The sequence below is a fragment of the Peromyscus californicus genome, unplaced genomic scaffold (genome assembly GCF_007827085.1).
Source record: "Peromyscus californicus insignis strain IS unplaced genomic scaffold, ASM782708v3 Scaffold_20__1_contigs__length_68692818, whole genome shotgun sequence".
Taxonomy (NCBI): domain Eukaryota; kingdom Metazoa; phylum Chordata; class Mammalia; order Rodentia; family Cricetidae; genus Peromyscus; species Peromyscus californicus.
Window position 1 is genome coordinate 60,048,769 of NW_026294503.1, and position 27,319 is coordinate 60,076,087.

At 39.2% G+C, this 27,319-nt stretch overlaps 1 protein-coding gene across 2 annotated transcripts in view; it reads right to left on the minus strand.

Moving 5' to 3' along the window:
* Nell2 (neural EGFL like 2) overlaps positions 1–27,319 on the minus strand; it is a 297,833-nt gene that overhangs the window by 149,342 nt on the left and 121,172 nt on the right. For both annotated transcript variants that reach the window (XM_052748759.1, XM_052748760.1), the window contains exons 11-12: positions 12,313–12,404; positions 8,824–8,926 (exon numbers count right to left, since the gene is read on the minus strand). In XM_052748759.1, the coding sequence (XP_052604719.1) occupies positions 8,824–8,926; positions 12,313–12,404 (195 nt within the window). The remainder of the gene's footprint in view (positions 1–8,823; positions 8,927–12,312; positions 12,405–27,319) is intronic.

The following is a 27,319-nucleotide window of genomic DNA, read 5'->3' on the forward strand; positions in this document are numbered from 1 at the left end:
ACCTTTCACAGATTTTTTACAAAGACTGGCTTCAGCAGTAAAGAGAATGGTCCCGGATTCAGAAGCTAGTAAGATAATAATTGAGTCTTTGGCCTTTGAGAATGCGAATGCAGCATGCAAAACAATAATCAGGCCATTAAAGGCAAGATCTGCACCTTTGGAAGATTGGATTAGAGACACGGTTAATGTTGAAGCTCATGAGCATGATGATACGTGGGTAGGAGAAGCAATTTCAAGAGGTTTGAGGAATGTTAGATGTTTTGGATGTGGAAAGCAAGGACATTTGAAAAGGGACTGTAAACAGGTCATTCCTAGAAACAATGTTTCTTCAAGGAACAATGGCAACAGACTGCCCCTTCCTTCTGGAGTATGCAGAAGGTGTGGTAAGGGAAAACATTGGACCAAGGAGTGTAGATCAACAAGGGACAGACAGGGTAATACTTTGCCGCAGTCTTCGGGAAACTCCCAGAGGGGCCTCATGCAGGCCCCAATAGCAAATCCAGTTCAAACCTTTCCTGCAGTCGTAGAGGAAACCCCAACTCAGAACAATTAAATAACCAAATGCCTATTGGAATAAGTCATGCTGGTCAGGATGATGAAACAGAGAGAATAGAAAATTCAGGAGAAAACATAAAGAAAATTTTTTGGCAAACTTCTATTAATGAACAAAGACCAAAATTATCCATAAAAATAAATGGTGTTTTGTTGTCTGGTCTGGTAGACACAGGTGCGGACGTTACCATAATTGCACCAGAATTTTGGCATCCAACTTGGCCTCTTCAGGAGGTAAACATTCAACTGTTAGGAATTGGGACATTATCTCAGGTGAAACAGAGTGCAAGATGGCTCGAATGTATAGGTCCAGAAGGACAGAGAGCAAAATTAAAACCATATGTGGCTAACATAGCTATGAACCTGTGGGGTTGAGACTTGTTACAACAATGGAATACTCAGATTAACATCCCTCCAATCTCAGAAACAAATCATAAACTAGCACATGTTTCTGAGAGAAATATTAGAAGGCATTATTCTGAGTGGTCACCAGCCATCCATATTATACAAGAACAGGGCACAACAACTGATGATCTTCCAAAGACATCAACAGCTCTACCTTTAAAATGGTTAACAGAGAAGCCTGTATGGGTCCAGCAATGGCCTTTAACAACAGAGAAACTCCAGGCTTTAGAAGAGCTGGTAGAAGAACAGTTAAATGCTCAGCATATTGAAGAATCAACCAGCCCTTGGAATTCTCCTGTATTTGTTATTAAGAAGAAATCTGGTAAATGGAGAATGGTAACAGACCTTAGAGCAATTAACAAAGTAATTCAGCCAATGGGCTCTCTACAATCTGGAATTCCTTTGCCTACTCTGTTACCAAAAGGATGGCCTCTCATAGTTATTGATTTAAAAGACTGTTTCTTTTCAATACCCTTACAAGAAAAAGACAGAGAAAGATTTGCTTTCACAGTGCCTACTTACAATAATTCTCAACCAGTTAAAAGATTTCAATGGAGAGTCCTCCCACAAGGAATGTTGAATAGCCCAACTCTGTGCCAATATTTTGTACAACAGCCATTGGAAGTGATACGTAAAAAATTTCCTAAATCTATAATTTATCATTATATGGATGATATTTTACTAGCTGACTCAAATGCAGATACTTTAGAAAGAATGTTTGAAGAAGTAAAGAAAATTTTGCCTTGCTGGGGATTACAAATTGCTCCTGAAAAGATACAAAGAGGAGATTCTATTAATTATATAGGATATAAAATAGAGCTACAAAAAATTAGACCCCAAAAGGTGCAAATTAGGAGAGATAGACTACAGACTCTTAATGACTTTCAAAGATTATTTGGAGATATTTCTCATCTAAGAACTATTGTTGGGGTAAAAAATGATGAACTGCATAATTTGTTCAAAACCTTAGAAGGTGACAAGGACTTAAATAGTCCAAGAGAATTATCACCTGAAGCTGAGAAAGAATTGGCCTTGGTAGAAAAGAAAGTACATGAAGGACACGTGGATCGTATTGATCCAAAGCTGGATTGCATTTTGGTTATTTTACCTTCTAGACATTCTCCTACAGGAATATTAATGCAGAGGGAAGATATTATATTAGAATGGATATTTTTACCAAATAAACCAAATAAAAAATTAAAAACTTATGTGGAAAAAATCTCTGACTTGATTTGGAAAGGAAAATTGAGACTTCGTCAATTAGCAGGAATAGACCCAGCAGAAATTGTCGTACCTTTAACTAAGGAGGATATTGAAAAATTATGGACAGAAAGTGAACCTTGGCAAAGAGCTTGCAGTAATTTTTTGGGAGAAATTAACAGCAAATATCCCAAAAGCGATAGAATTGATCTTATAAAGAGAGCTGATTGGATCTTGCCTCGAATTGTACGGGAAAAACCCATATCTGGAGTTCGTACATTTTATACAGATGCCAACAAACAAGGAAAGGCAGGCTACAAATCAGAAAATTTAAGTAAAGTGGTTCAAAGTCCTTATAATTCAGTTCAAAAATCAGAATTGTATGCTATTCTGTTGGTATTAATGGATTTTTCAGAACCTCTCAACATAGTAACTGACTCTCAGTATGCTGAAAGAGTAGTATTACATATTGAAACTGCAGAATTTATCCCTGATGCTTCAGAATTAACTTCACTATTTATTCAATTACAAGATACAATCAGGAAAAGGAGTCATCCTTTATATATAACTCACATTCGATCCCATACTGGTCTGCCAGGCCCTCTAGCACAAGGCAATGATGAGATTGATAAATTATTGATAGGAAATGTGCTGGAGGCCTCAGAATTTCATAAAAAACATCATGTCAATAGTAAAGGTTTAAAAAAGGATTTTTCCATAACCTGGCAACAAGCCAAAGAAATAGTAAAGAAATGTCCTACTTGTTCCTTCTACAATCAAACGCCATTACCAGCTGGATGTAACCCAAAAGGTACTCAAAGGAATGAAATCTGGCAGATGGACGTGTTTCACTTTGCAGAATTTGGAAAACTGAAATATGTACACCACACTATCGATACTTATTCAGGATTTTAGTGGGCAACTGCTTTGAGTTCTGAAAAAGCTGATTCTGTAATCACTCATTTGCTAGAAGTTATGGCCATCATGGGTATACCTGCACAAATCAAAACTGATAATGCTCCATCATATGTCTCTGTTAAAATGAAACAGTTTTTTGCTTATTACAATATAAAGCATATTACAGGCATACCACATAATCCTACAGGTCAAGCAGTTATAGAAAGATCAAACAGAACTCTAAAGGATATGCTAAATAAACAGAAAGGGGTAACAAAAACCCCCAGAAACAGACTGCATAGTGCTCTATTAACTTTGAATTTTCTTAATGCCAATGAGAAAGGAACAACAGCTGCAGAGAGACATTGGATAATAGAAAAAACTACAGAATTAAATCAGTCTATATACTTTAAGGATGTGCTGACCTCAGAATGGAAACCAGAGTATGTGTTATGTTGGGGACAAGGTTTTGCTTTTGTTTCTACAGGAGAAGATAAGTTGTGGGTACCATCAAAATTGATAAAGGTTTGATTTGAACAAGAGAAACCTTAATTAGAGGAGGTGATAGTTCTTCAACCAGCATGAACATCCAATTTAAACTAACTTATACCAGTAACACATGTCTTTTCATTTAATCAGATAATAACTTGCCAAAAAGGAACATCCCCAAAATTAGTCTTGGGGAAAGGTTTTTGTTTTTGTCTTTTAGGAGAATGAAGGTTAAGGAATCTGAAGAACACTGGACAAATGAGACAACTGAGAAAAGGGACAAATCATCTATCCCAAGAAACAGAGTGAAACGGCGTATGGGTATATATTATCTAAAAAATTTTATGTCTTCCTAAATGTTTGTTTCTGCTTTTCTCTAAAAATTTAACACTATTGGTCTTCTAATAGTCCCAGTTCAATTAAAATTTAAAGCTGACTTTAGAGTTGGAGAATGGCTCTCTCCTTCTTTAAACTCAAGCATGTTGTTAAAAGGAAAATGCAAATCCCCTGTATCATGCCAGAATAAAAGAGCCATCTTCTGCTATGGGACAGGAGAAAAGCCAAATTAACTAAGGGACTATTCTATTACTAATCTCAACTCTTTGATTCTATTCTGATTCTTTAAAACTTTTCTTAAAGTATAAATTTTATATCAAAATTTACAAGATTAATATATAGATATACAGATATATATACATTTTAACCTTTGTTAAGATATGAATGGTCATATAGAGAATTAAATCTAGAAAAAAGGCTTTAATTAGCTGCATATATATGTCTTTGTGTTCGAGTCTCTTATCAGTTTTCTGCAGGAAATCACGGCCAGGCCTAACATCAACTGAAGTCTCCAGGAAGAAGTTGGGGCCCCACAACAACAACAATTCCACGTGGACAATAATAATATCACTAAGCTGACAAACATCATCTACAGATCAGCTTTGAACTACAAGGTGCTCAGAGCAATTTTGAGATGACTAGCTGAGATGATCCAGTCTCAAAGACTACTTGAATAAAGACTTGAGATAAACCCTGAACTTTGGCATTATACACAGACTGGATAATGAAGGATATGGTTACCTTTCCTACAATTTGACAATTAACCTAAAATTTTTCTTTCAGGATAAAGATAACTTCGCCCATACCCAGCAGGAAGCAATTTTAAGAATACGACGCCCACATTCCCAAAGAGGTGGTGTGGGACGGGTGGTCTTTTTAATGGGTTTTGGGTCTGGGATAATTTTCATTGTTTAGGGGAGTTGGTTACAAGTTGTTGTCAAGGGTTAGGAAAAAGGCTAAGCAAAGGAGATTAGATTTAAGGTTCTTGTTTAAAAAAAAAGAGAAAGAAAGAAGAAGAAAAAGACAATTACTAGTTTTAAATACTTTACATTGGATTGGATTGTTTTATATTGTATACAAATTATATATATTGAAATTGATATTGTTAGAAAATGCTATATGTATATTTCTAATTGTACTTATACCGTTCATTTAACAATGCAATTTTCTGATCCTTGAATGTTATTATTACCAAATATTAGGATATAAAGAAATGAAAGTTAGTAGTTAGACATTACAATAGAACTTGTAGTCATATTAGATATGTTTTAAAAATTGAGCAGATATATTTTAGACAGGTCATCTTCAAACCCTTCAGAGATCTACAGAATATGGCATTTAAAATGTTTTAATAACTTAGAAAATTTTTCTTTTTTGTTATGATTATGAGACATGTCGGCTCCTGGCAGTACCAATCTACTTCAGGGAAAATATGGGCATTGAAGAAACTGTGTATGGAGTTAACTTTCATTGTGGCAAAAGTTAGCCACTGGACAACAAAGTATCCTTGAATCAACTGCTGACAAAATGGACAGACAGGACATGAAACAAAGGACTACTGATTCTTGCCAAAACAAGTGTGGTTATGGCTTTATCAAAAGGCATCTTCTGAGGCCAGGACAATATAGCACCATCCCTGAAGTGGCCTTCACAATTTGGAAAAGGTACAGTGCCCTTTTCTTCGAAGGCAGCTGAATAGGCAGTGGGCCAATGGCTTCTGATGTGCAATGGAACAGCAGCTGAAACAGTTATTCTTGAAGAGTAACTAAGCTCACGCCTCGCAATAGTAAACTGGCATTTGACAGAGGGATGTGGAGAAGAACGGGATGCTAAGATGAAGCCATATATACACAGCCAAGAAGAATGGACAGCTGAATTAAAAAATCAACAACAATTTCCAGAATTTAAAATCCTGAATCATGACATGACACTAGTGGAATTCAGGTGTTTCTGGTACATGGACTGCTCTCACCCAATGTGAGGTTGAACTGTTGACCTTGTGTACATCCTACTTCACAAATGAGTCTGTCAGATATGCTAAGCCTATAGGCTGAAGATGATGCCCCAGCACTGTGGAGAAACCTCAGGTGACTGTCCAGGCAGCTGGCTGTTTCTGTCAACTCACAAATTTTTTGGAAGTTGCTTGCATGCACTTTCTGTTTTTATTTTTGTTAGCTAATATTATTTCCTTCTTGGGTCTCTGAGGGAGTTGAAGATTAGGTAGTTATAGTTGAAGGTTAGTTAGTTATAGTTGAAGATTAGTTAGGATAGAAAGCGAATTAGATACATTTTGGACTTAACAAAATAGGATAGATAATGAAATTATTTTCTCTGAATTTGTCAAATACAAATGGACTAGACATTGTTTAGACATTTATTACTTGTATATATTGTATATAGTCATTGTACTTTTGTATATAGTTTTTCTTTTGTTAGTTATAACCTTTTTCTTTTTTTTCCTTTTTATTAAAATAGAAAAGGGGAAATGTGGTGGTATTTTACTTGTACTGAAATGTGATTTTAATTGTATGTTAATAAATAAAGTTGTCTGGGGGTCAGAGCTATTAGAGTCATAGCAAGTGCATGGCGGCGGTCGCGCACGCCTTTAAGGACCTGGAGGGCGGTACATTCAGGCAGTGACGAGGCAGTCACATGTTTGGGTTTACAACCAATGACAAGGCAGAACAGGAAGACTTTAAAGACAGACACACAGGAAGTAGGTCCTTTTCGGAGAGCTCTCTTGGCTGGAGAGGATCCCTGAATCAGGAAGGGTGAGGCTCTTAGCTCTGACCTCTTGGCTTTCTTCTCTGAATTGGCTCTGTGTTTCTTATTTTATAAGACCGTTGGTTACATCTACATAAGGGTAAGAAGCATTAGTACATACTACCTACAACTGGTTGCCAAAACTGCTCTAGTCAAGCTGCAAACTGAAAGTCCCAAATGAAATGACTGCATGAGCGTTCTTGAGTCCTATCAAATTACAGACAAGCTCTGCCCAGGCACTGACTAGGGATCATGGGGATAAACGTTCCAATGGTCTGCATTGTTTGTCTGCTTGAGAGCAGTTCCTTTTAGAGGTGTTCTCTAGTTGCTAAAAGACACCTTGGAAGTTCTTTTCTGGGAAGACCAGGTCTTTAACCATCATGTAATTTCTAAAGAGCCACATGCAAAACAGAGATTTTCAGACCCTTCTTTGGGCTGGCAAGATGGTTCAGAGGTTAAAGGAGCTTGCTGCCCGTTGACATGAATTCAATTCCTGCAACATGGATGGTGGAAAGAGAGAACCAATCCCTGCAAGTATCCTCTGACCTCCACTCACTGCTGGACTGGGGCATGTGCATGCACAGGTATACATATGTGTACATATGCACACATGTACAATAAGTCAAAATGTTAAAAAATTAAAGCCCTTCAATGAATGAATGGGAATGAGTGTGATCAAAACAAAATGAAAACTCCGCTCACAACAGGGGTGGAAGTAACTTTATATCTATTTTTAATGGAGTAACTACAAAGAAAAAAATGGTGTCAGTTTTCCAAAATGCGTATTTCCTTTTTCCTTTTTAAGTTTCACTTCATACCAGCATGAAGGATGCTATCTCAACACGTGCTCATATTGTAATTGGAATGGTTACTCAATTCTAAATGCATCACTGTGAACATCAGCTACACTCCAGACAGCATGCCAGGGTTTAGATACAGAGATGAATACAAAGACTCAGGCCTCTCTGCAGTGCACACTCTGCTGCAGGAAGTGAACACACATGTATAGCCTCAGGTGAACAAGGGACGGGACTGATACTCTCATATAAGCAACCAGGAACTTAAAGAGTCTATGTGATTATTACTTCATTTTTATGCTTGAACCAATGAGTTTAAGAACCTCTACTCAACAGAACTCACTGCCTCCTGAGGTAGCCCATTACATTTTGTGAATAGTTTTGCTGTTTTCTTGCAATGAACTAAAATTCTAGGACCCTGGTATTTATTGGTTCTAGGCTTATCATTTCAGAGACAGCACAAAAGGTGTGATGATCATCTACATACTTCTTGTTAGTCTAGAAGCCAATGCATGCTGAAGAGTGGACCCGATGCAAGCAGGTAATCTGATGCAGTCGGTTTCTGCATTTAGGTCAGTTGCAGAAACGAACTGAGGAGACATGAGAGCAAACCTATCAGAAGGATAGCTAACTCAACACAGCCATGTAGCTTTCTCCAGTAATGGTGAGCCAACTCAGAACCAGGACTCAGGTTTAGAGGTCAGACCCGGAGACAGGGACAGACATATGGCAAAAAGGCCTGTGAGCATCTTAGTTATAATTCAACAAATGGCTCAGGGCTTCCCATTGTGTAGCAAATTTAGGTAAATGTTATTAATCTTTGGAAATAATTTATCAAATTTGCTCATGCATATCAGTTATACTAGCCTCCTACAAAAGCTCTTGTACATAAATCTTTTAATATGTTTTTATTTTTAATTGGCATCTAGTAATTGTGCGTATTATGGGATGCCTTGTGACATTTCAATAGATGCATGCAATATGTAATGATTTGAGTTGGGTAATTGGCATATCTATCACCTCAGACACATTCCACTTCTTTGTGTTAGGAATATTCAAAATGCTTTCCATTAGCACTTTTGAAATACCCACTTAATTGCCACCACACATATCTTACTGTGCTACAGAACATTAGAAGTCATTCCTCCTATCCAACCGCACCCCTGTGGCTGGTAACCAACTCTCTCCATCATCTATCTACTCTCTGTGCTTTTCTAGGTTCTGTTAACCACGATGCTATGCTCTACTTTTTGGATGACATTGACTTTTGAACTCCCATAGGGAGGTTGAAGTATGTGGCATGTGTCTCTCTGTCTCTGTTTTACGTCACTCCCCCCACGCCCATCTACGTTCTTACACAGGAGTGACATTACTAAAGTCTTACCTTTACAGACTTTGCAGCAGCTGTGAGACAGGGAGATCTGCTGAGACTCGGGACAATCCAAAGCTGGGCAGCCGATGTTCTCAACGAGCTTCATGGTCTGATCCTGTAGGATAAGAGAAAAGAGATGCTTGCAATTCTGTAAGTAAGACTTGAATGGGAAGTGACAGTATCCGATGAGGTTCTACGACACCGGTGAATTTGTTTTCCTCATGACCTCTACCTGGGCCATGGGATCATCCCTGCATGGCAGTCAGTGTCATCTGGAGAGCCCACACAGGAGCCAGCAGTCCTGGAGCCAGAGCCCGACACACTGTAGCCACACCTGCAACACCCAAACACCTAGATAATCCTGGAAATGTGTGTTAGTTTTCCACCAGATTTGTGAATAAAATGACAAGCGCAGCAAAGACAGAGCTTGGATTAGAGTAACAGCACACGCTGAATTCAACAGATACACAACAAACCGGGAAATCCAGCTGGATTTTTCTATGAGGTTGTTTCAAAGTTCTGTTACAAAGCGTCTCTCTGGGTGTCTTGGTGCACATCTGTAATCCCAGAATTTGGGAGGCAGAGGTAGCCACAACTCTGTGAGGTCAAGAACAGCCTGGTCTAAATAGCAAGATCCAAGCCAGAGAGGGCTACACAATGAGATCCAGTGTGTGTGTGTGTGTGTGTGTGTGTGTGTGTGTGTGTGTGTGTGTGTGTGTATGAGCGGGGAGGTAAGGGAGGGAAAACTGACTGACTCACGGATGATTTCGGTAAAGAATACCAATGTTCTTGCTCAAAACTTCCAGGGAAATGAGGGTCAGGTGTATATCTTGTAAGCCAATGTTTAGGATATTTTTCCGGCACACAGTTGGAACTCTTGACTAAAAACAACTAATGTAACATCATCATCATCATCATCATCATCATCATCATCATGTTCTAGCAATCAAATAAATGAAGTCCTCTCAGGAGACAGCAAAATAGAATCTACTTTTCAGACACCTGGAATAGCCATGCCCCAGAACAAATACATGGCTCCTTCTGAAATGTCCTGTTTGGTCATCAACAGGACCTGTCAAAGCTCCACGTGCTACCAGTGTAAAAGTAACAAAATAAGTCTCAGGGTTCATAGGCTTTCGTTTTAAAGTTCTGCTCAATAGCTTGGGTTTTTTGTATCATTGCTGAGAACCGCTTTCATGAGGAAATACGCATTTCAATAATTGCTTTTCCTGAGCCAAGCAAGCAGCAGAAGATGTGTATAGAATGTAGTCAAGCACTAGCCTTTCTTGGCTGTGACAGTGATGTTAGCTCTGCTGCTCTTTTCCATTCCAAACAACAACACTGTCCTATGCACCCGTTAAAGCCGCAAGCCCCAGAACATATTTTCAAGTTCACAAAACTGATAATAATACAAAAAAGCATCACTAGACTTGACAGGCCAGAAGATGGAAACATGAAAATAAGTCTGTCAGTGACCTAAAGGTGTGAATACAGGAGCAAAGATGCCTCAAGACAAAAGAGATGATGGAAACCCTTAATGCTAAGGACTTAGTCAAGAACTACAAAATCTTAGGATGATTTGATCAGGCTGTGCTTTCCAATCCAGAACCACTAGCTACATGTGGTCATGAACACTGTAGTATGCAAGATTTTGAAGACATTGCTTACAGTATGACAAAAGAATGGAAATTTTGTTATGTTAATTACAACAAATTGTATATTGAAATGATGTTGTAGATCTATGGACTAAATACCGAAAACTGAACAAAACACATTGTCAAAGCCGGGCGGTGGTGGCGCACGCCTTTAATCCCAGCACTCGGGAGGCAGAGCCAGGCGGATCTCTGTGAGTTCGAGGCCAGCCTGGTCTCCAAAGCAAGTTCCAGGAAAGGCGCAAAGCTACACAGAGAAACCCTGTCTCGAAAAACCAAAAAAAAAAAAACAAAAAAAAAAAACCACATTGTCTTTGTGGCTCATGCTCCTGTTGGACAGCAGCACAGGGCTAAGAGCAGAGGGGACAACTTCCTTTGTTTAAAACATAAAGGGCACTATTTACCTAATGTATACCGAACACCTGTGGTATTGCCTATATCCAGACCTCTAACTGAGCATTTAACATGAAATTATCTTACAGCACACTTAGCATCAACTCAGCAATTATCCGAGCAAATATGTGTCCCACAATAATTGATGTTATCAAACCCACAAACACTGAGGAAGGGACATAAAATGCCCTCAGTGGTTTAAATGTACAGGTTATAGTTCAGAACTAGAGGTCACATTTAGAGACCCACTGGAAGGTATCTATGTGTTTCAAACTGCATTCTTCTCTATTTCCCTTTTTCTTGTTTTGGGACAACTGGATCATACCCCAAATCTTGCAGGCTCCACAGTAGGACTTACCCCACTGGGAACAGCACTAGGGTGAGGATGCTGGCAGGAAGTCCCTTCTGGAGACAGGAGCTTATGACTCATTGACACATTCCTATGTCTTGATTCTCTTATCTTTAGGATGTGACCCACATCATAGAAAAGCAGATTTTAAACAAAAGAAGCTTTTTGCATACATTATAAAATATGAGTACCCACAGCCTCCGTCCCCCGTCTTGGTTCTGCCTCTTAACCTCGCTGACTGGCTAGTCTTCAGACATTTTCAGATGGGTATGCATGAAATGGACCTTCTTTGGGATACCATATATCCTGCAAAAACCCTTAGGATTCCCTTTTCCTTGGCCCTTAATAATTCTATATCTAGTAGTTTATTGACACAATCAGATTAAATTACTTGCTTTTAATTTTAATATTTTGTGTGATCTCTAGACTTCCCATGAACAAGGGGCATTCGAGGGGAAAATTAAAGCTCAAATGAGAAACCAGTTTTGACTGGTGCAGTGTTTTCCTGTGCTCTGTTCTTTGCTCTTGTACCCGGAAAGCCAACTAACCCTGTTTCCCCCAGCTCTTCACAGAACCGTTGTAAGCTATGGTGTTGTCTTGTGGCCTTACTGTATCTCAGGCTGCCTTCCATAGGATGGAGATGATGTACAGTGTTTGCTTCAGGGATCCATTTAAAATCAATATCAGTGTCATCTCTGTGCAACAATTAATGTTTACTAGGTCGTATCATGTTTTATTTTTTCAATTAGCTGAGTGATATTTCTCACCAGTGTCAAAATCATGAGAGACAACAAGCTGAACCTATTGTCTCTTACATTTCCCTCAGAACAGCAAACAAGGAGTTGATTTGAAGTAGAAAGTTTTCAGTTTTCTAAAACTGATCTGATAAGCAACTTTTTCATTTGTTGCAAAATTGTTTTATAACAACTAGCTTACATGCTTAAAAGGATAATGGAATTCCTTCATATTTGAACTGAGACTGCTATTCCGTTCTTCTCTTTGAGTTAGGATTTGAAAAGAGTGTTGTTAGGGAGAAGATTGTAAATGAACATTCCCAGTGTTTATGTAATCAAGACAATTCTGGAAGGCCCCTGAGAGCCAGCTTACCTTGCATTCATATAGGACACACATTCCAGAGGATGAGTAGACTGTGTTCCGTTCTCCCTCAAAGTAGCTCCGTCCTTGGAACTGGCAAGTAGCTTTAGAATAAAAGAGACACACACCAAAGCTTTGTTAGGAAACATGGTTCAGAAATGTGCAGACCATTTTCTTACTGTTTTACCTGTTCCTATTCTTTATTCAAAGTCGTTTGAATGACTAAAACCATATATTCAGTCTACTGTAAGGTACCTATAAACCTTAATTAGCAGCATTCTAATTAAGCTGAGAGAGTGAAATGAGGCACAAAAGGATAATGAGGTATTCCCTGTTGCCAGAATAAGACGCTGAAAAGGACCTTTGGACTCTGATTTTTTTCCTTAGGTCTCATATTCTTAAAACATATTATATATTTATATGAAAATGTCTTCATGAAACCCAGTACATGGGCAATGAATATGTATAAATAAGAAAGAAAGGAGGAGAGAAAGGAAGGAAGGAAGGAAGGAAGGAAGGAAGGAAGGAAGGAAGGAAGGAAGGAAAGAAGGAAGGAAAGAAGGAGGCCAGAAAACATGCTGGCCAGGGGAGCAGATCAGTGCCTTGCTCAGCTGTTATCAGAGAAGCTTCCTCCTGTAAAGACAGGAACAGAGATGGGAAGAGCCAGACAATATGCCCAGCATGAGAGACCTCAGAACACTCAGTCCTAAAGGGAATGTCTCCATCAAATCCCTCCCCTCACAGCACAGGCAACCTTGAGGAAGAGGACGCAGAATGGGTGTACGAGCCAGAGGGGCTGGAGGAAACCAAGGAAACAAAGTTCTCTGAATCAGCAGGATCTATACACCCAGGAACTCACAGAGACTGAGGAGCATGCACAGGCCTGTACTGGATGGGGTCCTAGAGCTGAAAGAAGTGGATACATCCCAAACCAGGAAGCTGTCTCCAATTGATAACCACTTACAAATGAAAATTTCTTTTTTTCCAAGGGGACTCCCTAGAGGAACAAACCACTCTTAAGGGTAGACTTCCTGCCTAGCAGTAGGTAGCCAACAGAAAATGAATTCAACAGTGACTTTGGAGGTTCCTTGTCTCAAAATGTCAGAGCTTTTGAAAAAGTTTATCTTATTTTTAATTTTTATTTTATTTATATATTTTTCCTCTCTTTATAAGAGTTTCTTTACCCTACAGGTCCTTTGTGTATATATTATAGCTTCTAGTTTAGTGTTTTTATGAGATTCCTGAGTGTGCGAAAGAGTGGGTTTCTGCGTATGTATCTGTTTCTTGTGCCTTTTCTTAGGCTCTTTTCCTTTTGGTTCTTTGTTTTGTGCTATTCGAATGTGTTAGTTTTGTTCTATCATATTATATTATTTTCTTAATATCGTATTATATTGTTACTCCTTAGAAGCCTGTTTGTTTTCTAATGAGAGATAGAAAGGCGGTAGATCTGGATGTGAGGGGAAGTAGAGAGGAACTGGGTGGAATAGAGGGTGGGGCCACCAGAGTCTGGATGTATTATATGAGAAAAAAATCTATTTTCAATAGAAAGGGGGAGGGGAGAAACAACAAGGCTTATAGCTATTTAACTGCCTGATTGGCTGATGAATGACATTCTCCTTAAGACCCCCTCAGTGGGCACTTGGGTGGCAACAAATGCCTGGTGCATTTTAATATGCTGTAGAATTTTAAGACAAATTTTTAATTACACCATGGACACATAAGCTTTATGCTTTTTAGTTTATATAACTTGACATGAATATTCATGAATTGGGACACCTCATTTAAGACATTGAGTTGAATTAATACGAACCTACCTTGCTTCCATCTCTATGACAGAAAGAATTTAAACATAACTCAGAAACATGGAAGCGAGTTGTAATCGGATAAGATACACAGAGAAACTTGAAAAATACTTAACAATTGAACTAACAGATGTTACTCTTACTTTGAAATGGTATTTCACACTGCTGATGTTGACTCTTGTCTGGGTTCCTAACCTTAGGTCATTATCTGGCTTTAGGTTTTAGACTCTGGAACAGTGGTTCTCAGCCTTCCTAATGCTGTGACCCTTTAACACAGTTCCTCACGCTAAGGGGACCCCCAACCATAAAATTTTTTCCATTGCTACTTCATAACTGTAATTTTGCTACTGTTATGAATCATAATATAATATCTGATATGCAGGATATCTAATATGTGACTCCCCCCTCAAAAGGGTCATGAGTTGAGAATCACTGCCTAAACTGACTTTTGCTTTGCCGTTTTACACTGTTTTCTTTGAAAGGACCTATCACAGATTTTTAAATTCCACATAACATACAAATTCCCCAATATAATTGGTTTGGGGACGAATAGAAGATGACCTTCTGATGCAAACAGACCCTGAACTTCTTCCCTCATATTTAATAAGCCCCACCTTTTATTTTAGCCATGTAGAACTTATAATGTCAACATATACTTTTAGTTCTCTCTATATGAATCAAAAAATTCTTGTACTCATTGTAATTTATATCTCCTGTCATATTTAAACAATAACAATTGGTAATGTTGAAATCAGACATTTGCACTAATATTGTTGTATAAATATATTAAATACCAAAGTTTGTAACCTAACTTTAAAAAAATTAGCTGCTTATTTAAGGTGCACATTTAAATAATGGAATCCATACACATTTTAAAAAAGCCATTGTTCAACTAATCCCCTTACTCAGCTAGTATTAAGAAACTTAATTTCATAAATACAACTACTAGAGAACTGGTTATAAATTTGGGGGAGCTAGCTGGAAAATACTACTATTTAATTATATAAATTATATTACTTAGAGACTGTGTGAAAGTTGCCAGTCATGAATATTTAAAATGAAACTACTGATATGTCAGCTCTATACTGTGTGTCACATTATGAACTAAAATAACATATGTGTTTACTTAATAAACCCAACTGACTGCTAAATATTTTTTCAGTGTGCAAGTTAAAGTGTGCTTTTATCTTAGTAAATCCCATCAATCCAACATACCAGAATCTGGTCAACTGTACATTTATCTACATGTAATACATCCTGTATTTTATCAGACAATGAAAAGTGAACCTTTCTAACGCATACTCAGGACCCAAATCCAAAGGTTCAAAGCTTACTACACAACTTGGTAGCCTCAGCCTCTTCAAGTCCAAGGGTGGGTAAAACAGAAAAATACCTGATGCTGCAGGCCTTTCTTGCCCAGAGGGGGAAAGGAAATGGGGTGAAAACAATTCTCCTCATGCAAATTCTTGTGGTAATTTAATAGTCATGCAGCGCAGATGGGCCTTCTGCTCAAAACTCCTAATTCAAAGGACAAAAACAGGCAACTTATGGGACAACAGGGCACGAAACGGAGCGGTGCAGAGAGGAGAGCACAGAGTGATGGGCCACACACTCTCCACACCCTCTTAAGCAAGAGCAGGGATGCTGCCCTTGGCCTAGGAAGAACCCAACCTGAGTGTTTTCTCATTTAGATTTTGATCAGCTACTGTGATCTTCAGTATGCTAGGATTTATGTAGACTATCCATGATGCCAACAGGAGATACTTTTCTCGTGTTTTATAAAAGAAAAACGTGAAGAAACTCTGAAAAGCTGTAAGGATACCTGAAAACCCTGGGAGGGCTAGTCCAAACATGGTAGAGGGACCGGGATTTCTCAAAGAGAAATTAGAGAAATAGAACAACCATCCACAGCACACTTAAGAAATGTATCCTGAGCTCCTTCGACATGCCTGGTGCTCTGTAGGTAGCAGGACTCCAACGTGAATGAGACATGATCCCTCCCATCACTATTTAGTAGATAGACTCACACATAGCTCATTTCAATAGAAGAGGAACTGGTATTCTCTCATTGAAGAATTAATAAATACTAAACCAATGTGACAGGATGATCAATTTGGGAAGAGTGACAAATAGAGAGGCTGAAGAAGAAAACACTGAAGGGCTGGCCAAGAACCCAGACTCTAGGTCACCGCAGGACATCTTCACACTGCGTCTAATTGAGAGGAGGCCGAGAAGGTTTCACCGGAGTAAATCTGAGTTATGCTGAAAGGCTGCCTAGGAGCTGATTGTGACCTGAGATCAGGCACTACAGAGGAGGAGGAGGCAGTAAGGAAACATGGCCAGTTCTTTCTCTTTGGCCTTCCTTTTTTGTTCACACTGTGAATTACACACACAAAACCAGCTACAAAGTAAGCCAGGATGATGGCAACCTCAGAAGCCAGACTCCTAGAATTCAGAGTAGGAGAGATGATGGAATTGGAGGTGAGGAGCTCAAGAAGGTTCCTCACTGTGGACCTCTAAGAGGTCTTCCAAGCAGGAGGCCTAAGGAGGACCAGGATAGAAGGAAATGCTTGATAAACAAGTTCTGAAGAAAGAACACAGGCTTTTACTTTTTTAAATGTAGATTCACCATAAGGGAGAAATTTGATGGATGGCCAGAGGGTAAAATGTGGAAACTGAGACCTCAGAAGATCAAATATCTAACAGTAGAAAAAGTGGATTAGTTCTATGCCCTGTTTTTAACCAAGTCCTGCCTGTGGAAGTCTCAGAGTCTCAGGGATGGAGGCAATCCCTGTGGACACTGCAGTGGAAGGGCAGCTCCAGATTTCCATAACTGAAGAGCATCTGCCATTCCCCAGGGGACTACCAGTACTCTTCTCCAACAAAACAGCAAGGAACTGTGACTTTGTGATAGTGAGTTTTAATTTAATTGTATTTACATGTCTATAGGCAGAAAGGTTTCATTTCAGTGTATATCTGTAAGTGTGCCTGTGTACAATCACATCCTTGTGATTCAACTCTAGATGATTATGATACCAATCATTTACCTGTCAAAAACACGATATAACAATAAGGACATATTTTTCAAGAATCCATGTTGAACCATTGTATTTCATATAGCTTATTATATGAAGAAGTGAAACTCCACATATTTTAATACATGAATCATCTAAGAAGATAGGTTTATTCATTCAGGCATTTCACTTTGTACATGAAGCAATTAGCCCTTTCTGGAATCAGAACAGGTCACAGCACCATGGCTATGTCAACTTCATGTTTTCATTGATGGGTACTGTTGTTTGTATAACTCTGAGGAGTGCCATAAGAATTATGAATTATGTAATTATGTCACCCAGCATTTCATGTGCACAGCCTGTTCAGAATTAACTAGCAACATTCACAACTTGGAGAAATTTAATAGGATGATATAACAATAGGTATACACATTTTACCAAAGCTATGGTGAACACACATTACACAGTTACCAGTACCGTAACTAGGGAGGAATCTACAAAAGTAATTCATGTTAATTACTTTTCCTCCCACCCATTATAACAATGCAAATAGCAACAAGGAAGACAAGAGACGGAACTGAAACAGAACTGACAGTCGTCAGTTGTTAAAAAGTGGAAAATGATTTATGACCACAGACTGAGAAACAGATAAGTGAAAGAAGCCAGTAAAACTGTGAAAATTCTAAATTGCACAATAAAATCCTGATTTACTGGTCTTTAAAGCCGAGCTGCGAACTATAATTTCCTCCAATGAATTTCAAATTAACTTCTACAATCTGGCATAGAAAAAATTCAGATCCAACTGAAATATTTTAGAATATATAATCAAAAGGGTAAGCCGTATTTCATTTCTAAAGTCTGTTCACTAACTATGTATTTAGTTTCTCTTTTTCCATCAGTGGATTAAAACTATACATATCCGTTTCAATTTCCTGACACCTTTGGAGTGGCCCAGCCCAAATAAAGTTAGCCAACAGCTCTATAATTAGACACGAGACGTGTCAACAAGAGAGAAAACATGGCTGGTTACTGGAAGCCTGATCAACTACCAAGGGCTTGTGAGGTCATGGATTTTAGAGGGGAACCTACAACCACCCCTCTACTAAACCAGCAGAATCTCTAATACATTCTAAACATGTGTCCTTATAACCACAGATCAGAGTCGTCCTCACATCTTATCAAGGAAGCTTCTCTTCGCAACAGACAGAGACCATTCAAGAAAACCCCAACCAATTAAAATGCAGAGTTCTGGAGCCATCGACAAAGCACTCCTACACCTAAGGCCCAGAGAACACTGCGGAAGACGGGGAGGAAAGACGGCAAGAGCTGGAGGATCAGGGGGTTAGTCAGCTGTGAGGTGGTGTCTCTGTCTCCTGCTAAGGTCGGAAGCTGCACCCATCAAGTCTCAACAGTATGGCTGCCTAAACATGAGCTGAACGAGGACAACAAGGAGAGACATGTCCAAGTGGGCGGGGGAAAGCTCACAAGGCCTCAACCCTGCACAGACAAAGAACTACAGGCAACAAGGAATGCTGAGAGCGGAAGACGTAGTCTTCCCCAGGGAACAGCACATCAATTATTTATTTAGTACTTAACTGTCTGCCCTGAAAACATACACATGACTATTGTTATACAGACTGAGCAGGTTATATTTAGGAATATATATACATATACATATGTATGTATGTATGTATATATATATATATATATATATATATATATACATTCATTTGTATAACAAGAATTAATGAAATAAGAAGCCATGAATTTAAAAAAGAGCAGGGAGGAGTATGTTGGATGGCTTGGTTGGAAGAAAGGGAAAGAGGAAATGATGTAATTATATAAAAATAAATATAGATGTAAATATATAAAATAAAAGTAAAATAAATAATAATTAAAAGAACAACAGCAACACCAAAAAGAAAAGTTAAAGGCACAAAGAAGAAAAGTAGTAAAACTGACCTAGGGGACACGTGGTACTTATTGTTTCTTTAAAATGCTTTTGGGAAGTACGAAGAGTCAAAGGTCTTTGGATTGGTTACATTGTCTATTAGAGGCATCATTTCCTACAAAGGTTTTGAAATCTGTGTTTCTTTGGAGGAGCCTTCCCAAAGATACCAAGGACACTGACAGTTGTTTGTTGGTGATATACAAATGGAGCTGGCTGGAGAAGAAACTATCTCATTAATTACTATTATGCACACTGGAGCTTTATTACAGTTTAAGAAGGAAAGAGTGTATCACAAACCCATGTAGGGGGCAGGCAGATTCCGCAGACATAGCCACAAATGCTTCAGTCAGCTGAAAAGGCAGCTCAGCTGTGCATGCTCTGCTCAGTCCCAACTGTTCCCTAATCTGAACTTATTTGCAGTCAGTTCATAACATGGTGGTAGTAAAAGACTTATCCACTAGCTGACAGGAACTAATCTCCCTGGGCCCTCTATGATGCTTAAATCTTGATGGTAGCACTGAACACGCAGCTCTTCTCTCTATTTGGTTGCATACTTTTAAAAAATGCATTTCTACCTGAGAAGTGGGATGGTGTCTCATTTATCATCCAATTTCTTGAGCGCTCAGCTCTACCCTGCATAATAAAAAACTCAAGGTCTTTTTTTTTTTAAGTAAATGCTGTCCCAGCTTCCTGTTTGACAAACATAAGTAAACTAAATCTTTCTCAACCTTCTCTTCTTTCCCTTTCAGTCTCATTTTTGGATTTTGAATCTTAATTATAAAAGTTCTACAGATTGGGTTTCACAGACCCTTCCTATAAAATGATCAAAGCCTCCACAAGAAGGGCATGTTTGTTTATCCATATTATGGTAGTCAGCTATTGACATGAATGATAAAAGGGAACATGCTCAAATAACATTTCTACTTAGACAACTTTATAAGAAAATGCTTCCTCCCTTCTCCCTCAGAAACACCAATTTTATGAGCCAACGCTATTTGAAACAAGCAGAGTTTCAGGGTGCTTAAATAATTCACATACTCATCAATTATACAAGATTGCTTCCTTTAACTAAATCTCATTAATTGTTTGGGAATTTAGTTGTTTGCAAAACTAATATTAGAGTTTAGGGAACTAGATCCTGAGTGGAGGTGTTCAACTCTCCCTCCCATCCAGACATCCCCAGACTTCTAAAGGACTAAAGGATGCTCCTCTGGGGTGCCTCAACCTAAGTCAGCAGCCTATTCTTCCAAAAAGAGAACAGATCCTGAAATACCATAAATCCAGCAGCAGTGAGGATCCAGAGGGGAGAGGAGAATAAAAATAGCTTCCAGAATAGAAGAAGAGGAAAAGTTCAAAATGCTGTGTCCAGAACAGCCTTTGGGTTATGAAGTCTATACACTGGGAAAACAAAGATTGAGTATTTAAAGGACACCAGCAAAGGGGTAAAGTCTGCTGCAGGCAAGAGGGACACGGCGCTTTTGATTCTGGCTTAATTTTGCCCAATTAAAGGACAAATAATGGGCTGGCTAGATGGTGGCAATGGTAAAAGTGCTGGTCACCAAGGTTAATGACTTAAGTTCAATCTCCAGAACCTAATGCAAAAGGAAGGAACTGACACCCACAGTTGTCCTCTGACCAGCACATATATGATGTCTCTCTTGGTAAGCATGTGTACACTGTATACACATGCATACCTACATATACATTAATTGACTTTTACATTAATTCATTAATGTAAAAATTCCTTGAGTTACAACCTAAAATATACTCTGAAATTAATTTTATTTAACAAGTGTTACTATTCTGATCCCCCCTTTTTTCTTAATGTGTGTGTCAGTGTTTTGCCTGTGTGTACATCTATGCTACTTGAGTGCCTGGTGCTCACTAAGACCAAGAGAGTGTTGTGTCCTCTGGAACTGGAGTTACAGACAGTCATGAGCTGCCATGTGAATGCTGGGAACCAAACCCAGGTTCTCTGTAAGAGCAGTCCATGCTACGAACCATTGAGCCATCCCTTCAGCTCCCTATTCTGACCCTTGACCCTGGTCCAATTTCCATAGAACAGAATTTTTTGAAAAAAAATGTAGAGAATTTCTTGAGTCCCCAGGGGATAAGAAAATAGATTATAATGAATTGAAGACAATACAGTATTTGGGTCAATACCTACTTCCATTGGATTATTTGTGTTAATGCCTACTTTCACTGGAGTATTTGTGTTAAAATTTACTTCCATTGGAGTATTTGTGTTAAAATTTACTTCCATTGGAGCATTGTGTCAATAACTACTTCCATAAGAGTAACTGAACAAAAATAACCATGAGGGGACATGTTTCATTGACAAGAAAAGTAGAACACATAATATAAAAAGGGAAAGTTTGCACATTGTCAAATATTTCAAAGCCAGGATTGGAAACCATCTGCCTTCTGTAATGTGCTATTAGTACTGAACATCCAGTAGATTCAGTCAAAATGTGAACATTCACTCTTCGGGTTAATTTTTGAGAAATGACACCTTTTAGGTATATGTTGTTCTGACATTACAATCAGGAGATTGGACACAAACGCTTTGTAAACTGTAAAGCATGATCCTCTTCAGTATAAGCCACACACATCAGTACTTCAGGAAATGACATGTAAAGACCCTGAGCAGTCAAAAACATGAAAAGGGGCAGTGTTTGCAAGACAGCTCTATAAGTAGGGTATTTTTAAGGTGCAATTCACTGAGAGATGCACAACGGTACAACAGAAGCATGAATATATTGAGAAGTAACAATAACTGTTGGACCATACTTAAGGTCCATTCAAGAGGAGGGAACTCATGCCTGGTGCATAAACTTAGCCAAGAACCTGTGGCTATGAGGGCTTAGACCCTAAGCAAGAACTAAGTACTATCATTTTGCTGGGATACAGAACCAAGCTGCCTTCTAAATACTTATTCTTATACCTACAGGTTAATCCAGTTCTCAGCCCTCATTAGGGATAGAAGTAAAAAATGGCAAACATAAATGACCAAAATGCAGAGAGTAAATGCCCATTACATGATTATCCACATATAGGGCACTTCCTCCCCTCACAGCTGTGGGAACATACAGGATGGGGAGGCAGAAGACTGTAAGAACTGAGGGACTGGAAGGACTGCTCTGAAAGTGTCTTCTGAACATGACAGGTGGTCATACTCATGAACTCAACAGCTGTGGTGACCTTCAGAAGATCAAGTCACTCAATATTCCAGCATGAAGGAACAGGAGGGGGCTCACAAGGTTCTACTCATAGTTGAAAACCTACAAGCAGTTGATAGATACCCAAGAAGGAGAGGAAGTCAGTCTTCTCCAGTGTGTAGCACTACCTGGGTATAGGCAACATTAATTGGGCTCAGTGGGAGGGTCATGTGGAGAAGGGACCTGGGCACAAAAAATTGAAAAGCAAACTTGTGATGTTCACTTTCAAAGAAAAGCAGAAAGCAGCAAAAGAAGACACAGGAGAAGCAAATCAGTTCCTAAAGACCTCGTGAGCAATGGCGGCCAAGACTGGAAAGATGAACAATTATAGAGAGTCTCCTTCCAAATAGGAAGTCACCTTCCCTCTTGTCAAGGGGCCTGAGCAAAGTGTAGGAAATACTGGGCACACACATCCAGGAATAACTATATACAACTCAGAGAATAGATAGAGACCTTCCAGTGCTTCACAGAGGATGAGCACTTGAAAAGAGCACAGGCAGAGGAAGGCATTAGTGTAGGGTAGATCAGGGAGGGAGCACCCCGATACAAACCAGAAGACAGAGGATCATAACATGCTGTGTGACTGCATCCTAAAACCATCCAGCCAAGAAACCTAAGCAAGCTGGAAGGCATTTAATACAAATGAGCTTACCACAGATGCATATTTAAATATGAAGAACATTTAAAACTCTTCGTTTCCCAGAAACATGCCAGGCCAATGGAAAAGAACTGCTGAGGGTGAGACTTGGGGTTTTTATTTTCGAGCTGTTGAAGTACAGCTAGGCTGAAAAATGATTCTTTGTTATCCAGAGGAAACAAGATTTAGAAGAGAGAAAAGCATTAACATTTGAACAGTGCTAGCCACACAGATACTCAGTGGGGCCATTATGCCCTATGTGAGCTGATAGGTGTTTGCATCTATTGCCTAAAAAATAGCTAAACTGAGAAATAACAGACAACTATAAATGTATCGCTGTTTTAATTTTAAACAAAATTATATCTACAATGTTTGGGTATAGAATATTTTCTTTTTGTGTTTTTAAATTTTTATTATTTTTCTTCTTATGGAATCGTACATATCATGGTATTTCAATACATGGAGCCAGGTGTGCCGAGCCAATCAGGGTACTTGGCGTAGTTATCTCATTATTCATATACTATACAACAGGCTGCTGTGAACAGTACTCACCACTGTGTGCAGTGGGACAATTCCTCTCTTGCTATGTTTAGAGAATGTTTCCCAATCTCCCTGCTCATCCCTCCTATTCTCTACTTTGCATTCAGTAATTACCATCATAGCCTCCCGTGCTTTGAAATAAGCTTTTTAACTTCCACATAGGAGAGAAAGCATGTGGGATTTGCTTTTGTCTAGCTTATTTTACCTAACATTTTATCTTCCAGATCCATTTTGTCAAAATGACAGTATTCCATTGTATTTTGTGGCAATCAAATAGTCCATTGTGTATATAAACCACATTTTCTTTATCTACCCACTTGTCAATGGACACTTGTGTTGATTCATTATTTTTTATTTATTAAAATTTTTCATTAATTTTACACCCTGACTGCAGCATCCCCTTCTCCCTCCTCCCATTCCCTTCCTCACCTTCCCTCTGGCCCCCTTCCCAATTCATCCCTCCTCCACCTCTGTTCAGAAAGGGGCAAATCTCCCACAGGTGCCAACAAAGCATGGCCTATCAAGCTGAGGTAGGACTAAGCTCCTCTCCTTGTATTAAGTCCGGGCAAGGCAACCCAGCATAAGGAACAGGTTCCCAAAAGCCAGTCAAAGCATTAGGGTCAGGCCCTACTCCCATTGCCAGGAGTCCCATAAGTAGACCAAGCCACACAACCATCACATATACACAGAGGGTCTAGGCCTGTCCCATGCAGGCTGGCTAGCCATTGGTTCATAGTCTGTGAGCTCCCATGAGCAGGCCAGTTGCTTCTGTGGGTTCCCTTGTAATGGTCCTGACCCCCATGGTTCATACAATCTTCCTCCCTCAACAGGATTCTCCAGGCTCGGCCCACTGTTTGGCTGTGGATCTCTGCATCTGTTTCCATCAGTTACTGGATAAAGGCTCTCTGATGATAATTGGGGCAGTCACAAATCTGATTACAGGAGAGAGTCAGTTCAGGCTACCTATCCATTATTGCTAGGAATATTAGCAGGTTCATCCTTATAGATTTGTGGGTATTTTCTTTGTATCAGGTTTCTACCTGATGCCAAAATGACTTCCCTATCAAGACATCTCTTTCATTACTCTCCCCCTCAATCCACCCCTCAACATGATACCTCATGTTCCCATCCCTACCAGCCCCCATTATCTTAATCATTGTTACAGCCAGTACTACAGTCGACAGGCAGGCATCCCCTCAAATATGCTGGTTACACTTCTTCCAGATCAGTGGTTCTCAACCTGTGGGTTGTGACCCCTTTGGGGGTCGCATGTTCAGATATCCTGCATGTCAGATATTTACATTATGATTCATAAAAGTAGCAAAATTATAGTTATGAGGTAGTAGTGAAAATAATTTTATGGTTGGGGGTCACCACAACATGAGGAACTATTTATTAAAGGGCTGCAGCATTAGGAAGGTTGAGAAACACTGATCTAGATGTATAGTCAGAGGCGGAATCACCAGATAGTGCAGCTGATTTACATTTAGTTTTTCTTTGAGGAAATATCTACACTGTTCTGATCAAGAGTGGTGTTAATTTATACCCTCTAAGAGTGTGTAAGAGTTCCCCTTTCTCTACATTTGTGTTGGCATTTCCTACTGATTGGTTTTTTGGTAATAGTCATTCTGACTGAAATAAGAAAAATCTCATTGTGTTTTGATTTATATTTCCCTGATGCTTAAAATTATAATCATTTTGTCATATGCTTATTGGAATATACATTTCCTCTCGTAAGAAATTTCTGTTCAGATCATAACGTAATTTCAGATTTTTCATTATTGATAGTTTTTAAATGCCTGTGGATTCCAGGACTACTCCATCAGATGAATCACTACAAGTACTTCCTTCCATTATGCAGGTTTTCTCCTCACTCTGTTGTTTCCTTGGCTGTGTACAAATTCTTAGCTTGATATCATTTATCTGCTTTTGATTTTGTTGTCTGTACTTTGGAGTCAGAGCAAAAAAGGAAAACAAATCAATGTTTATGCCAATGAAGTCTGTCCAGCATTTTCTTCTAGTAGTTTCATAGTTTCTGGTCTTACGTTTTGTTCTTTAATCTCCTTTGATATGGATGCTTCATAAGAAGGATGGAACTGGTCTCCCTGCTGTGACAAAAGCTTAAGGAGGGAAGGTTTACTGTGGTTCCGTTTCATGAAAAGGTCCATCACGGTGGGGAAGGCAGGAGTGTGAGGTCACATTCTGTGTACAGTCAGGAAGCAGAGAGTTGGATGCAGCATTCCCTCATTTTTATATATTTATTCAGTACAGGACCCCAGCTCATGGGACTGTGCACCCACATTTATGGTTCTTCCTACCTCAGTAAAAACTTACTGGAAATTCTCAGAAGTCGGTCTCCTAGGTGACTCTAAATCTTCTCAAGTTGTCAATCAACATTAGTCATCACAGGGCTATCATTCCAATGTCCTACAGTTTCTCAAGCACTATTTGTTGAACTGACTGTACTTTCTTTAATGCATTTTGGCACCTTTGTCAGGAATGAGTCTCTACAGATGTATTGCATTAGTTACTGTTCTACCGCTGTGAAGAAACACCATAACCAAGACAATTCTTATATAAGGCAGCTTTTAATTAGGGGGCTTTCTTGAAGTTTCAGAGGTTTAGTCCATTACTATCATGGCAGGGAGCATGGTGACATGCGGGCAGGCTCTAGAGCAGAAGCTGAGAGCTACATCCTGATCCAGAGGCAGAGAGAGAGAGGGAGACTGGCCTGGTCTGGGCTTTTGGAACCTCAAAGCCCACCCCCAGTGACACACTTTCTCCAACAAGGCCACACCTCCTAAACCTTTCAAAAATTCTACTCCCTAGTGACTAAGTGTTCAAATATATGATCCTGTCGGGGCGCATTCTTATTCAAACCACCATATACATGAGTTATTTCTAGGACCAAACTGTATTCTGATGAAATGTGTGTTCATTTTCTGCCAGCTTCCTTGATTACTTATAGCTTTAGTTATTATGTAAGCATTGTATCATGATAACCCCAGCTTTAGTCTTTTATCTCAAGATAGTGTAAACAAGAGGCTTTTCTTTGTCCCACCTCATCCTGTAGCCATTCCCAAATAATCATTCAGAGGCTTATATTAATTATAAATGTTTGGCCGATGGCTCAGGCTTATTCCTAGCTAGCTCTTACATTTAAATTAACCCGTTTCTATTAATCTATGTACTACCACATGGCCTGTGGCTTACTGGTTCTTTCACATCTTGCTTCTTGCACAGCTCACAGCATCTTCTCCGACTTCAGTGTGTGGTCATCTACTGGAGCTTGTTAAACCTATCAGGAGCCACATCCTTAAAGAAAAGTGACTCCTCCTATCCCAGCAACTATCAATTGCCAATAGATCCTCAGCTAGGGGTGAGACTCATCAACACTTTCTTCCTCCATGGTGAGACTTTTTCTGCTTCAGCTTGTATAGGCCTTGTGCATGTTGTTACAATTTCTGTGAGTCTGTATTTGTAACTTCCCTATTGTGTCCAGAAAACTCTGTACTTCCTTGGAGTCCTTTGCTGTCTTTGGATTTTATAGTCTTCCCACCTCTTCTTTGCCAGTGGTCCCTGAATCTTGGGAGAAGGTGTTGTGATGTAGATATTCTATTTAGGTCAGAGTACTCTACTATCACTTTTTTGCTTCTTGACCAGTTGCGGGTCTCTGTGTTAATGACCATCTATCACAAAGAGAAACTTCTCTAATTAGGTTTGAGAGATGCACCAATCTATGTACATAGTAACAAGTTGCTAGGACTCAGATTTATAGTATGCCCATTCAGCAGAGTAACAGTAGATTCTCCCTATGACTTGTATAACTATGGGTTCTTGGCCCTGAATATTTGATA